Here is a 15,654-nt window from a genome sequence, read left to right on the forward strand (position 1 = left end):
ATTTATAACATTTTTGACATTACTTTTTTCTGGATTTTTTTGTTGTTATTCTACATTTTACATTTTACATTTTAGTCATTTAGCAGACGCTCTTATCCAGAGCGACTTACAGTAGTGAATACATACATGTCTCTCACTGTTCAAATAAACCTACCATTCAAATTATAGACTGATCATTTCTTTGTCAGTGGGCAAACGTACAAAATCAGCAGGGGATCAAATACTTTTTTCCCTCACTGTATGTAATGCGTAATGCGAGCGGTGTTGTCAGCATGTTATGCACTTGTTTGGCAGAGAAAGTCCATGTTATTGCTGACAACTGGCCTACGCTGGAGAAAGAGAGGGAGAGTGAAAGGGATGAAGGAGAGGAAGCAGTGCTGATCTCTGTTTGTAGCAGGCTGCCAAGACTTTTGTCTGACAGATCCAGGATCAGTTGCAGTCATGGTTGTGTTGTTGGCTCGTCAACAACTAAATGATTAGTTTCTCTGTCTAAATAAAATAACATTTTATTCTTCACATGTTTGGAAACAACAGGTGTGGATTAACAGTGAAATGCTTACATACAGGCCCTTCCCAACAATGCAAAGAGAAAGAAAAATAGAGAAATAATAGAAAAGTAAAACAAGTAATAATAAAAGTCATAATAAATACACAATGAGTAATGATAACTTGGCTATGTACAAGGGGCACCAGTACTGAGTCGATGTGCAGGGGTACAAGGTAATTGAGGTAGATACAGTTTGTACACATAACTAAGAATTAAGTAACATATAGTAAACAGTAGCAGCAGCGTATGTGATTAGTAAAAAAGAAGTTTGTGCAAAAGTGTCAATGCAGATATTCCGGGTAGATATTTGGTTAACTATTTAACTAACTATTTAGCAGCCTTTATGGCCTGGGGGTAGAAGCCTACCCAGAAGAGTGGAGGCTGTTATAGCAACAAAGTGGTGAACTCTCATATTAATGCCCATGATCTTGGAATGAGATGTTCGACGAGCAGGTGTCCACATACTTTTTGTCATGTTGTGTATATTTAAAACCAAATACTTTTAGATTTTTACTCAAGTAGTATTTTACTGGGTGACATTTACTTTCAATGAAAGTACTTTTACTCAAGTATGATAATTGGGTACTTTTTCCACTATGGAGTCCACGATCAGCTTCTTTGTCTTGCTGACGTTGAGGGAGTGGTTGTTTTAGTGGCACCACACTGCCAGGTTACCTTGCCGTTCTTGGGCACAGGGACAATGGTGGTCTGCTTGAAACATGTAGGTATTACAGACTGGGTCAGGGAGAGGTTGAAAATGTCAGTGAAGGCACTTGGCTGCTGGTCAGCGCATGCTCTGAGTACATGCCCTGGTAATCCGTCTCACCCTGCGGCCTTGTGAATGTTAACCTGTTTAAAGGTCTTACTCACATCGGCCACGGAGAGAGTGATCACACAATCATCTGGAACAGCTGTTGCTCTCACGCATGGTTCAGTGTTGCTTGCCTCGAAGCAAGCATTGAAGGCATTTAGCTCTTCTGGTAGGCTTGCATCACTGGGCAGCTCGCGGCTGGGTTTCCTTTTGTAATCCGTGATAGTTTGCAAGCCCTGCCATATCCGACGAGTGTCAAAGCCGATGTAGTAGGATTCGATCTTAGTCCTGTATTGACAGTTTGCCTGTTCAATGGTTTGACGGAGAGCTTGGCAGGATTTGTTATTACCACTCATGTTAGTGTCCAGCTCTTTGAAAGTGACAGCTCTAGCCTTTAGCGGATGTTAACTGTAACCCATGGTTTCTAGTTGGGATATGTACGTACGTTCACAGTGGGGATGATGCCATCAATACACTTATTAATGAAGCCGGTGACTGATGTGGTTAACTCCTTAATGCCATCGGATGAGTTCCGGAACATATTCCAGTCTGTGCTAGCGAAACAGTACTGTAGTTTAGCATCCGCTTCATACCACTTCCGTTTTGAGTGCATCACTGGTACTTCCTGTTTGAGTTTTATCGTGTAAGCAGGAATCAGGAGGATAGAGTTATGGTCAGGTTTGACAAATGGAGAACGAGGGAGAGCTTTGTATGCATCTCTGTCTGTGTCTAGCTACATGTATTACTGTTGCACAGCATCAATACAGTTTATTGTAGACACAGTCCAGTGAAAATAACCCCCTCTGTCTCAAGGCCAATAGGAGAGTCCCTGTTCCCTCTTCCCTTTCTCTCTTCTGACTATTTCACGTCCTCTCTCTCCCTTTCACCACACACACACACACACACACACACACACACACACACACACACACACACACACACACACACACACACACACACACACACACACACACACCAGCACACACACACACACACACCCACATTATATAATTAGCTAGGTCTTCTCTACCCTTTGAACAGAGCGATGTATCTATCAGAGAGCTGTGTTGTATAATTTGGCCTGTATTGAGATGGGACAGGCTGGCAGTGTGTGTGTGTGTATAAATAAGCTCCTGTCAGTCAGTGTAGAGGGGGTGTCAGGACTTCCTGTGTCCTCTAATCTCGTTTGTCTCCCTTTGTGTGTCAGAAACATGTGTTAGATTGGAGGGATGGAGGACACACAAATAGACAACCATCACGGAGGGAGGCAGGCAGGCAGGGATGCAGGCAGGGGAGGGAGGATAGAGAGAGATGAAGGAAGGAAAAGGATGAATAGGGTAATAATGGCTCAGTGGGAAGGCTGTTAAAGAGGGTGAGAACGCCTGAGTGAAGAAGAGAACATAATGAGTCTCAGGGCAGAAATAGGTGAGGCATGTAGTGTGTGTGTGTGTGTGTGTGTGTGTGTGCGTAGACGTGTGTGTGCATGCTCATTTGTACATTTTCCTTTGTACCATATGTCGTGTGTGTTACCACATTAGTGCTTTTCTGTGTGCGTGCGTGTGTACGCGTGTGTGTATGTAGAATAGACAACAATTCAATGTCCTCGACTCTTCACATCTAGAGAGAGAATTTTCAATGGGCCTCGGCAAGCGAGAGAAAATGGATGAAAGAATGGCATTGAATGCAGTGAGGAGAAGGAGAGAGCTGCATGAGAAACTGGAGTCTAATAACATAGCTGGCCTTTCAAAGCTTCTCTCTTCCACTTTCTCTCTTCCGGTCTCATATTATTTCTCTCTCTCATTCGCTTGTGGTAGGCTGGGTTTGAAACCAGGTCACCCGCATGCCACATGACTGTTAGTTCGCTGACCGAAAGCCAAGGTATGAGCTTAAGGAGCTAAGTTGTCACCGAACTACCTCCATCACGTTTACCAACCGGATTTGCCTCAATGAAATGATCTAACTTTGATAATTGTATGAGATGGTATGGACAGAGTGTCTGTACTTTCATTGATGTATGTGTTTGTTGCTCCTGCTGCTCCCCTGAAGCAAATTACCCTGAGGGCCCAAGCGCATGAATTACCTTGTATGAAACATAAGATGAGACTGAAGGGGGGGTGTGTGTGTGTGTGTGTGGTGTGTGTGTGTGTGTGTGTGTGTGTGTGTGTGTGTGTGTGTGTGTGTTGCAGGCGGAGATTGTGAAGCGTCTCAGTGCCATCTGTGCTCAGATCATCCCCTTCCTATCTCAGGAGGTAAGTTCACTGACACACACACACACACACACACACACACACACACACACACACACACACACACACACACACACACACACACACACACACACACACACACACACACACACACACACACACACACACACAGCCAGGTTGCCTTTTACATTTATATGCTGTTTTTCTTCTTTAACTTTTGTTTCATAACTCATGGTAGTTATTTGATCTATCAACACATACAATGACCCAAATCAGTTTCTTACCATGTTATTTTAAATTGGGTTAATATGTTTGCCTGAAATCCCATTGACTACCATGTTTGTGACAGAAATGTGGTGAACAACAATCGTAGGTAAAACCTGGCTGCACTGGCTTTATAATACATTGTTTGTTTTTGTGTGTTTGTCCGGTGACAAGTGTGTGTCCACTGAAGGGAAGGTCACAGAGCTGGCGACTGTTTTACATTGATCAATACTGCCTGTGTGTGTGTTTACGCAGTGTGTGTGTGTGTGTGTGTGTGTGTGTGTGTGTGTGTACATTTGAATGAGTAAATAGGTGTAGGTTTTGGGTTGTTTGAGTGTGTAGTCCTGCTGCGTACGTTTGTGTGGGTATGTGACTTTTTTTCTGTGTGGGTGTCTGGTAGCTCAATCAGTGCATACATTAGTACTGCATGTGCATACAGTATGTTTTCTTCAACGAGTGTTTGTTGTGATATTTGTATTACGTGAACAGTATGTGGCAAACGGTGTGTTTGTGAATGAGATTACAAAACATATGTCAGGTACAATATAAGTATGTGGACACCTGCTCGTCGAACATCTCATTCCAAAATCGTGAGCATTAATATTGAGTTGGTCACCCCTTTGCTGCTATAACAGCCTCCACTCTTCTGGGAAGGTTTTCCACTAGATTTTGGAACATTGCTGCGGGGACTTGCTTCCATTCAGCCACAAGAGCATTAGTGAGGTCAGGCACTGATGTTGGGCGATTAGGCCTGGCTCGCTGTCGGTGTTCCAATTCAGCCCAAAGGTGTTCGATGGGGTTGAGGTCAGGGCTCTGTGTGGGCCAGTCAAGTCCTTCCACACCGATCTCGACAAACCATTTCTGTATGGACCTCGCTTTGTGCACAGGGGCATTGTCATGCTGAAACAGGAGAGGGCCTTCCCCAAACTGTTGCCACAACGTTGGAAGCACAGAATTGTCTAGAATGTCATTGTATGCTGTAGCGTTAAGATTTCCCCTCACTGTAACTAAGGGGCCTAGCCAAAACATGAAAAACACAGCCCCAGATCATTATTCCTCCTCCACCAAACTTTACAGTGGGCACTATGCATTTGGGCAGGTAGCGTTCTCCTGGCATTCGCCAAACCCAGATTTGTCCGTCGGACTGCCAGATGGTGAAGGGTGATTCATCACTCCATAGAACTAGTTTCCACTGCTCCAGAGTCCAATGGCGGTGAGCTTTACACCACTCCAGCCGACGCTTGGCATTGTGCATGGTGATCTTAGGCTTGTGTGCGGCTGCTCAGCCATGGAAACCCATTTCATGAAGCTCCCGACTAACAGTTCTTGTGCTGACGTTGCTTCAGGACAGACGATTTTTACCCGCTAGGCGGTTCAGCACTCGGCGGTCCCGTTCTGTGAGCTTGTGTGGCCTACCACTTCGCGGCTGAGCCGTTGATGCTCCTAGAAGTTTCCACTTCACAATAACCACACTTTCAGTTGACCGGGGCAGCTTTAGTAGGGCAGAAATTTGACGAACTGACTTGTTGGAAAGGTGGCATCCTATGACGGTGCCACGTTTTAAGTCACTGAGCTCTTCAATAAGGCCATTCTATTAACACTGTTTGTCTATGGAGATTGCATGGCGGTGCGTTCGATTTTATACACCTGTCAGCCACGGGTGTGGCTGAAATATCCAAATGCACTAATTTGAAGGGGTGTCCACATACTATTGTGTATACAGTGGCTTGCGAAAGAATTCACCCGCCTTGGCATTTTTCCTATTTTGTTGACTTACAACCTGGAATTAAAATGTATTTTTTGGGGGGGTTTGTATCATTTGATTTACACAACATGCCTACCACTTTGAAGATACAAATTATGTTTTATTGTGAAACAAACACGAAATATGACAAAAAAACTGAACTTGAGCGTGCATAAGTATTCACTTCCCCAAAGTCAATACTTTGTAGAGCCACCTTTTGCAGCAATTACAGCTGCAAGTCTCTTGGGGTATGTCTCTATAAGCTTGGACACATCTAGCCGCTGGGATTTTTGCCCATTCTTCAAGACAAAACTGCTCAAGCTCCTTCAAGTTGGATGGGTTCCGCTGGTGTAAAGCAATCTTTAAGTCATACCACAGATTCTCAATTGGATTGAGGTCTGGGCTTTGACTAGGCCATTCCAAGACATTTAAATGTTTCCCCTTACACCACTATAGTGTTGCTTTAGCAGTATTCTTAGGGTCATTGTCCTGCTGGAAGGTGAACCTCCATCCCAGTCTCAAATCTCTGGAAGACTGAAACAACAGGTTTCCCTCAAGAATTTCCCTGTATTTAGCGCCATCCACCATTCCTTAAATTCTGACCAGTGTCCCAGTCCCTGCCGATGAAAAACATCCCCACAGGGGATGGTGTTCTCAGGGTGATGAGAGGTGTTGGATTTGTGCCAGACATACCGTTTTCCTTGATGGCCAAAAAGCTCAATTTTAGTCTCATCTGACCAGAGTACCTTCTTCCATATGTTTGGAGAGTCTTCCACATGCCTTTTGGCAAACACCAAACGTGTTTGCTTATTTTTTTCTTTAAGCAATGGCTTTTTTCTGGCCACTCTTAGGTAAAGCCCAGCTCTGTGGAATGTATGGCTTAAAGTGGTCCTATGGACAGATACTCCAATCTCCGCTGTGGAGCTTCGCAGTTCCTTCTGGGTTATCTTTGGTCTCTTTGTTGCCTCTCTGATTAATGCCCTCCTTGCCTGGTCTGTGAGTTTTGGTGGGAGGCCTTCTCTTGGCAGGTTTGTTGTGGTGCCATATTCTTTAAATGTTTTAATAATGGATTTAATGGTGCCTCGTGAGATGTTCAAAGTTTCTGATATTTTTTTATAATCCAACCCTGATCTGTACTTCTCCCCCACTTTTCCCTGACCTGTTTGGAGAGCTCCTTGGTCTTCATGGTGCCACTTGCTTGATGGTGCCCCTTGCTCAGTGGTGTTGCAGACTCTGGGGCATTTAGATTGCACACAAGTGGACTTTATTTAGCTAATTATGTGATTTCTGATGGTTGCACCAGATCTTATTTAGGGACTTCATAGCAAAGGGGGTGAATACATATGCACGCACTGCTTTTCCGTTATATTTTTTTAAAATATATATATATTTTGAAACAAGTTATTTTTTTCACTTCACCAATTTCGACTATTTTGTGTATGCTATTACATGAAATCCAAATAAAAATCTATTTCGATTACAGGTTGTAATGCAACAAAATAGGAAAAACGCCAAGGGGGATGAATACTTTTGCAAGGTACTGTATATAGTGTATGTCTATGTGTTATGAGAAGCACAAAGCGGGATAAATAACCGGGGGTGTGTGTGTGTGTGTGTGTGTGTGTGTGTGTGGTGTGTGTGTGTGTGTGTGTGTAGCATCAACAGCAGGTGGTCCAGGCAGTGGAGAGGGCCAAACAGGTCACTATGGCCGAACTCAACGCCATCATTGGGGTGAGTCACCTCTGGTCACCATGACAACCCTCACACCCCCAACAGCGACACTATCAACATCAACACACACACACAAAGACACAGTCTACAGGGGCATGCACACCTCTCTCTCTGCAGTGTTTAAAGTGCTGGGGTGTAAGTAGAGTGTAATGTGATCAGAGCTCCGACAAGCTCTCACTGTAGCACACACACACTAAAATAAGCTGTAATAAGACCCAAGGAAAATAGCCTCTCTTTATCTGTCTGTACCCCCCTCCTCTCCTCTCCCTCCATCCCATCTCTTTTCCCCCCCTCTGTTTTGTTCTCTCTCTCTGCCCCACTCTTTCTCTTTCTCTCTCTCTGTTGCTCTCTTTTCTCTCTTTTTCTATTCCTCCTACTCCCGATCTATCTCCCTCCTCCTGTCCTCCCTCTCTTTCTCCCTGTGTTATCTCACTCTCCCTCCCTGTGTTATCTCTCTCTCTCTCCCTCCCTGTGTCCTCTCTCTCTCGCTCTCCTTGTCCTCTCTCTCTCGCTCTCCCTGTCCTCTCGCTCTCCTTGTCCTCTCTCTCTCTCTCTCTCTCTCTCTCTCGCTCTCTCTCTCTGTCCTCTCTCCCTCTCTCTCTCCCTGTCCTCTCTCTCTCTCTCTGTCCTCCTTCTCCCCCTGCCCTGTCTCCCTGGTGTACAGCAGCAGCAGCTCCAGCACCTGTCTCACCACACCCCAGGTATTCCCCTGACTCCCCACCCGTCAGGCCTCTCTCTGGGGGGAGGTTCAGGTCTGCTTGCCCTTACTGGTGCCATGGGGGTCTCAGCCCACCTGGCCTCCAAGGATGAACGCAACCACCTGGACCCTGAGCACCTGAGAGGTAGGACTCACTGACTGACCTCCACGTGAAGGACACTGGTGAAGAACTGTAGTACTGAAATGTGTCAGCTTTTGATACAAAATAACCACTTACTGGTTGAACTTTTGTTGAACTCAAAGGGTGGCGGAATATTTTGAGGAACAGCGCTCATTAAACATAGAACAACTAACAAATGGCATTCTGTTGCCTGCGAGGCTGTATTGATGGAGGGTGACTAGATGTTAAACTTGTAGGACCCTGGTGCAGAAGAAGAATGAGAGAGAGAATGAGCAGACAGATGAGTGCTGAATGAATGAACGGGAAGACGGAAAGCATTGTGTCTCTGAGGAGTGGAGACAGAGACGGAGAGGGCAGCACTGCAGATTGGAAACATGTACAATACAAAGCTTGTGTTTTTATTGCACTGGGACAGGCCTTTTTCAGGTTGACCTTGGCATGCTGTGGGGCTGTTGTTATTATTATCTATGCTGACGTCAATCCCCTCTACCCCTTCCCCCTCTATCCCTCACCCCCTCTACTGCTCCTTCCCTCTCTCTGTTCCCTTCACAGAGGCTGCGCCCAGCAGGGTAAGTAACCCCAACGTGTGTGTGTGTGTGTGTGTGTGTGTGTGTGTGTGTGTGTGTGACTGTGAGACCCTCTTTAAAGAGGACCTCTAAAAGGGTCTGTTTTGTTGGAGAGTTCCCATTAATAGGACCAGCACCAGAGTTAGTATAGCTAGTACAACAGTAGAACAGTTCTGTTGTTCCTTAACTTAGGCCCAATGGTAGGGTTGCAAAGAGAGGGGTTGGTATCTTTCAAGTATTTTATGTAAAGTATCACAAGACATATAGTGGCCCTTTTGAGTACTTCAAATGATCACAAGTGTCTGTAATTATCTCTGGCCCTCTCTCTGGCCTATATGAAATAATTAATGGCAAAGCTGTTAAACATGATCCTAAATGTAAACCATCAACTTAGTGAATACCATTGGTGTTTAATATGAGGGTTTCAGCATGGGATATCCTTAATATTTTATACACACTTATTTATTTCACTATGTTAACATGTCGATGTTTTGGCGTCAAACTGGTGGCGGTTATGAAAAAAAGACAGTAGTTGGACGAGTTGCAGAGTTAATTGAAAATAATGCCATTGTTGATTAGATGCTTTTTTCATTAATTAGCCAATTTTTCTCTTGAACCATATGGTCTATACACTAGAAACTCATGGACACAGATATAAAAAATGAAAACTATATATATGAATATATAGTTTTTATTCAAATATTTTTATTTAGAATATAAATTACCAAGGGGCCTCCCGAGTGGCGCAGTGGTCTAAGGAACTGCATCGCAGTGCTAGCTGTGCCACTAGAGGTCCTGGTTCGAGTCCAGGCTCTGTCACAGCCGGCCGTGACCGGGAGACCCATGGGGCGGCGCACAATTGGCCCAGCGTCGTCCGGGTTAAGGGAGGGTTTGGCCGGCAGGGATGTCCTTGTCCCATCGTGCTCTAGCGACTCCTGTGGTGGGCCGGGCACAGTGCACGCTGACATGGTCACCAGGTGTACTGTGTTTCCTCCGACACATTGGTGCAGCTGGTGTCCGGGTTATGTGGGCATTGTGTCAAGAAACAGTGCGGCTCAGCTGGGTTGTGTTTTGGAGGACGCACAGCTCTCGACCTTCGCCTCTCCCGAGTCCATACGGGAGTTGCAGCGATGAGACAGACTGTAACTAAAATCAAATAGCTAAATTATACATATGACCATCATAAAACAATTCAATGTCAGCTTATAACACCCTCCCAACATCTTACTCTAGAGAATTATGCACTTATACTAATGCACTGATCTTAAAGAGGTCGTGTTTGTGATAACGTCCTCCAAAATATGGAGGGAGGAAGGAGAGGTGCATATCAATTGCTATTTGTTAAGTTGTGCTTGTGTGACTTTTTTTTAAATGGAGAGGAAGAAAGAAAAAGCAAGGGGAAGAGCGGGAGAGAAGAGAGAGAGGGACAGATGGAGGAGAAGACTGGGAGTTTGTTGAGAAAACTGTGGTTCTTTGTGTGTTCTGGTCTCGTCCGTCCAACCAGCTTCCTGTCTGTGTCCTCCACAGAATGTTCCATAGGAGTCAACCGATGAAAGAGAATAGAGTTAGCCCACATAGACCCCAGAAATAATACTCCACTTTGATGTTTTATTCCTCTGTTATGGTGATCACACCATGCTCTTTCTAGTATAAATAGCCAGAAAATTGGCTTCTTGTAAAATGATCAGAGTCATATTTGAGAGTCATATGAGCTTTTCCGTGTCAGGGAGAAAGTTAATACACTTTTAATGTGCTGTTTGATTGCATTTTCTGTATGACTTACCTGTTGTTTGTCGGCTCTTTTTTATGCGGGTGTGTGTGTGTGTGTGTGTGTGTGTGTGTGTGTGTGTGTGTGTGTGTGTGTGTGTGTGTGTGTGTGTGTGTGTGTGTGTGTGTGTGTGTGTGCAGAGTAAGTCTGTGTCGTCGACAGACAGCCAGCAAGTGGAGGAGCGCCAGGGCCCGTCAGGGGGGTACTCCTCCTCCCAGGGAGGGGGCGACGCTAAGAGGAGGCGCTGTGATGACAAGGAGCCCCTCCCACCTCACTACGTACGTATGCCATTCAATTAAACCTGCACTGCAGTATTAACGCTGGATCAGCCCCAAGTCTCTGACATCACAGGTCAACCAGGGGTCACAGTCATTCTGCTAGTCAAATATGTGTTTAGCTTGGAAGGGTAAGACATGCAATGGCCAAAATAGATTACCCTAGTGAACATGATCTCTCTCTCTGTGGAGTGAGTATTCTGATTGACATAGCTCCTCTATGAGAACTGCCTTAAATATCACATAAGTGTAGCCTCTCGTGAAGGGAGATGTTGTGTTTTTAAAACAGGCTGGACAGGGAGCTCTGTTGATCATCCCCCTATCTGTACTACATGATGTAATTGTTGTTCTTCTCCTAGCTCCAGTCTGTCTATGTCCAGGTTGTTTTTCTCCTAGCTCCGGTCAGTCTACGTCCAGGATGTTTTTCTCCTAGCTCCGGTCTGTCTACGTCCAGGATGTTTTTCTCCTAGCTCCGGTCTGTCTACGTCCAGGATGTTTTTCTCCTAGCTCCGGTCGGTCTACGTCCAGGATGTTTTTCTCCTAGCTCCGGTCGGTCTACGTCCAGGATGTTTTTCTCCTAGCTCCGGTCGGTCTACGTCCAGGATGTTTTTCTCCTAGCTCCGGTCTGTCTATGTCCAGGATGTTTTTCTCCTAGCTCCGGTCTGTCTATGTCCAGGATGTTTTTCTCCTAGCTCCGGTCGGTCTACGTCCAGGATGTTTTTCTCCTAGCTCCGGTCTGTCTATGTCCAGGATGTTTTTCTCCTAGCTCCGGTCGGTCTACGTCCAGGATGTTTTTCTCCTAGCTCCGGTCGGTCTACGTCCAGGATGTTTTTCTCCTAGCTCCGGTCGGTCTACGTCCAGGATGTTTTTCTCCTAGCTCCGGTCGGTCTACGTCCAGGATGTTTTTCTCCTAGCTCCGGTCGGTCTACGTCCAGGATGTTTTTCTCCTAGCTCCGGTCGGTCTACGTCCAGGATGTTTTTCTCCTAGCTCCGGTCTGTCTACGTCCAGGATGTTTTTCTCCTAGCTCCGGTCGGTCTACGTCCAGGATGTTTTTCTCCTAGCTCCGGTCTGTCTACGTCCAGGATGTTTTTCTCCTAGCTCCGGTCGGTCTACGTCCAGGATGTTTTTCTCCTAGCTCTGGTCTGTCTACGTCCAGGATGTTTTTCTCCTAGCTCTGGTCTGTCTACGTCCAGGATGTTTTTCTCCTAGCTCCGGTCGGTCTACGTCCAGGATGTTTTTCTCCTAGCTCCGGTCGGTCTACGTCCAGGATGTTTTTCTCCTAGCTCCGGTCGGTCTATGTCCAGGATGTTTTTCTCCTAGCTCCGGTCGGTCTACGTCCAGGATGTTTTTCTCCTAGCTCCGGTCGGTCTACGTCCAGGATGTTTTTCTCCTAGCTCCGGTCGGTCTACGTCCAGGATGTTTTTCTCCTAGCTCCGGTCGGTCTACGTCCAGGATGTTTTTCTCCTAGCTCCGGTCGGTCTACGTCCAGGATGTTTTTCTCCTAGCTCCGGTCGGTCTACGTCCAGGATGTTTTTCTCCTAGCTCCGGTCGGTCTACGTCCAGGATGTTTTTCTCCTAGCTCTGGTCTGTCTATGTTTAGGAATAGTCTCCTCTCCAACATGGCCCTGATCTGGCTCAATATAATTAGGGGGTGATGCCACTCCACCGTGATGTCAGTAGGAATATCAGGCCACGATCACATCAACGCACTGTTGCCATGGTGATTAAGTGCCATCGCTGTCACCACTATTCCCAGAGAGAGAGAAGGAGAAGAAGAGAGGAATAAAGTAGTAATATAGCCAAACAGATGGAGAACGGGAGGGATGGGTGGGCATATCTGTGTATGTGTGCAAGCCTGGGTTGGTGTAGTGTGTGTGTTAGTCTGTGTGTATGGCTGACAGAGGGAAGACGTGAAGGGTGGGCAATGTTGTTTACGTGTGTGTACCTGACATTCTCTCCTCTGTGTCTCTTAGGACAGTGATGGGGACAAGAGTGAGGATAACCTGGTGGTTGATGTCTCTAATGAAGTAAGAATAACCAAGTCACACGTAGGCACAGATCTTGGATGAGCTTACCCTCTCCCAATTCTAACCAAACCCGTCAGAGGGAAAAGGCTAAACTGGCCTTAGATCAGCACCTTTCTACATGCACCGTCATCTGACCCCATGTAACAATTCACCGATACGGATGGGTCCCCGATTCAAATGTTTAAGATACAAGTGCATCGGGCCTCCCGAGTGGCACGGTGGTCTAAGGCACTGCATCGCAGTTGCTAGCTATGCCGCTAGAGATCCTGCATTGTCCGGGTTAGGGGAGGGTTTGGCCGGCAGAGATGTCCTTGTCCCATCGTGCTCTAGCGACTCCTGTGGCGGGTTGGGCGCATGCACGCTGACATGGTCACCAGGTGTACGGTGTTTCCTCTGACACATTGGTGTGACTGGCTTCCGGGTTAAGCGGGCATTGTGTCAAGAAGCAGTGCTGCTTGGATGGGTTGTGAGGACAAACGGCTCTCAACCTTTGCCTCTCCCGAGTCCGTACAGGAGTTGCAGCGATGAGACAAGACTGTAACTACCAATTGGATATCATGAAATTGGGGAGAAAAGGGAGTATAACAGATACAAGTGCACCATCGGTCCGCAGACCCCAAACCCATCTAAATGTAGTATGCATCGGTCAGAAAATCGATTCAAATGTTACGAATTGCCAGTTCACTAAAATGTTTTGCTCATATTACAATCTTACAGAAAATTGCCTTTATTCATGTGTACACTCCAAATTCATATGATCCTAAATGTTTTGATTTTCTAAACACCATATTGTTAGAATTAACTCAATTCCATCTGACAGACATGAATGCCATTTTGGACATGCGGGACAAATCTAATAAGACAAACTACTGTCCACACACAACCAAGGCTCTCCAACATACAGTTGAAGTTGGAAGTGTACATGCACTTAGGTTGGAGTCATTAAAACTATTTTTTTCAACCACTCCACATATTTCTTGTTAACAAACTATAGTTTTGGCAACTCGGTTAGGACATCTACTTTGTGCATGGCACAAGTCATTTTTCCAACAATTGTTTACAGACAGATTATTTCATTTATAATTCACTGTATTCAAATTCCAGTGGGTCAAAAGTTTACATACACTAAGTTGACTGTGCCTTTAAACAGCTTGGAAAATTCAAGAAAATGTTGTCATGGCTTTAGAAGCTTCTGATAGGCTAATTGACATCATTTGAGTCAATTGGAGGTGTACCTGTGGATGTATTTCAAGGCCTACCTTCAAACGCAGTGCCTCTTTGCTTGACATCATGGGAAAATCAAAAGAAATCAGCCAAGACCTCAGAAAAAAAATGTAGACCTCCACAAGTCTGGTTCATCCTTGGGAGCAATTTCCAAATGCCTGAAGGTACCACGTTCATCTGTACAAACAATAGTACACAAGTATAAACACCATGGGACCACACAGCCGTCATACCGCTCAGGAAGGAGACACGTTCTGTCTCCTAGAGATGAATGTACTTTGGTGCGAAAAGTGCAAATCATTCCCAGAACAACAGCAAAGGACCTTGTACCTGTTTCCTCCAGCATCTTCACAAAAGTCTCTATATCCACAATAAAACGAGTCCTATATCGACATAACCTGAAAGGCCGCTCAGCAAGGAAGAAGCCACTGCTCCAAAACCGCCATAAAAAAGCCAGACTACGGTTTGCAACTGCACAAGTATCGTACTTTTTGGAGAAATGTCCTCTGGTCTGATGAAACAAAAATAGAACTGTTTGGCCATAATGACCATCGTTATGTTTGGAGGAAAAAGGGGGAAGCTTGCAAGCCGAAGAGCACCATCCCAACTGTGAAGCACGGGGGTGGCAGCATCATATTGTGGGGGTGCTTTGCTGCAGGAGGGGCTGGTGCACTTCACAAAATAGATGGCATCATAAGGATGGAAAATTATGTGGATATATTGAAGCAACATCTCAAGACATCAGTCAGGAAGTTAAAGCTTGGTCGCAAATGGGTCTTCCAAATGGACAATGACCCCAAGCTTACTTCCAACATTGTGGCAAAATGGCTTAAGGACAACAAAGTCAAGGTATTGGAGTAGCCATCACAAAGCCCTGACCTCAACCCTATAGAAAATTTGTGGGCAGAACTGAAGTGCGTGCGAGCAAGGAGGCCTACAAACCTGACTCGGTTACTCCAGCTCTGTCAGGATAAATGGGCCAAAATTCACCCAACTGATTGTGGGAAGCTTGTGGAAGGCTACCTGAAACGTTTGACCCAAGTTAACCTCTCTAGGGGGTGTGGGACGCTATCGTCCCACATGGCCAACATCCAGGGAAATTGCAGAGCGCCAAATTCAAAAACAGAAATACTCATTATAAATATTCATGAAATATACAAATGTTATACATCGGTTTAAAGATGAACTTCTTGTTAATCCAACCACGATGTCAGATTTCCAAAAGACTTTACGGCAAAAGCAAACCATGCGATTATCTGAGAACAGCGCCCAGCAGACAAATCATTACAAACAGTAGCCAGCCAAGTAGACGAGTAACAAAAGTCAGAAATAGCGATAAAATTAATCACTTACCTTTGATGATCTTCATATGGTTACACTCACAAGTCTCCCAGTTACCGCAAAAAATGTTTGTTTTGTTCGATAAAGTCCCTCTTTATATCCAAAAACCTCCATTTTGTTAGTGTGTTTTGTTCAGTAACCCACTGTCTCAAACAACATCCGGTGAAATTGCAGAGCGTGAAACTCAACAAAACAGAAATTCTCATAATAAACATACATAAAAGATACAAATGTTATACACCAGCTTAAAGATAAACTTCTTGTTAATCCAACCGCTGTGTCAGATTTCAAAAAGACTTTACGGCAAAA

At 45.3% G+C, this 15,654-nt stretch overlaps 1 protein-coding gene across 2 annotated transcripts in view; it reads left to right on the forward strand.

The window, feature by feature from the left end:
- LOC106584409 (transducin-like enhancer protein 4) overlaps positions 1 to 15,654 on the forward strand; it is an 83,952-nt gene that overhangs the window by 43,145 nt on the left and 25,153 nt on the right. The window contains exons 5-10 of one of the 2 annotated variants that reach the window (XM_014169700.3): positions 3,545 to 3,607; positions 7,230 to 7,304; positions 7,969 to 8,146; positions 8,696 to 8,712; positions 10,618 to 10,755; positions 12,727 to 12,780. In XM_014169700.3, the coding sequence (XP_014025175.1) occupies positions 3,545 to 3,607; positions 7,230 to 7,304; positions 7,969 to 8,146; positions 8,696 to 8,712; positions 10,618 to 10,755; positions 12,727 to 12,780 (525 nt within the window). The remainder of the gene's footprint in view (positions 1 to 3,544; positions 3,608 to 7,229; positions 7,305 to 7,968; positions 8,147 to 8,695; positions 8,713 to 10,617; positions 10,756 to 12,726; positions 12,781 to 15,654) is intronic. The other variant, XM_082968063.1, reaches the window with a different exon arrangement.

The sequence above is a fragment of the Salmo salar genome, chromosome 23 (genome assembly GCF_965601325.2).
Source record: "Salmo salar chromosome 23, fSalSal1, whole genome shotgun sequence".
Taxonomy (NCBI): Eukaryota; Metazoa; Chordata; class Actinopteri; order Salmoniformes; family Salmonidae; genus Salmo; species Salmo salar.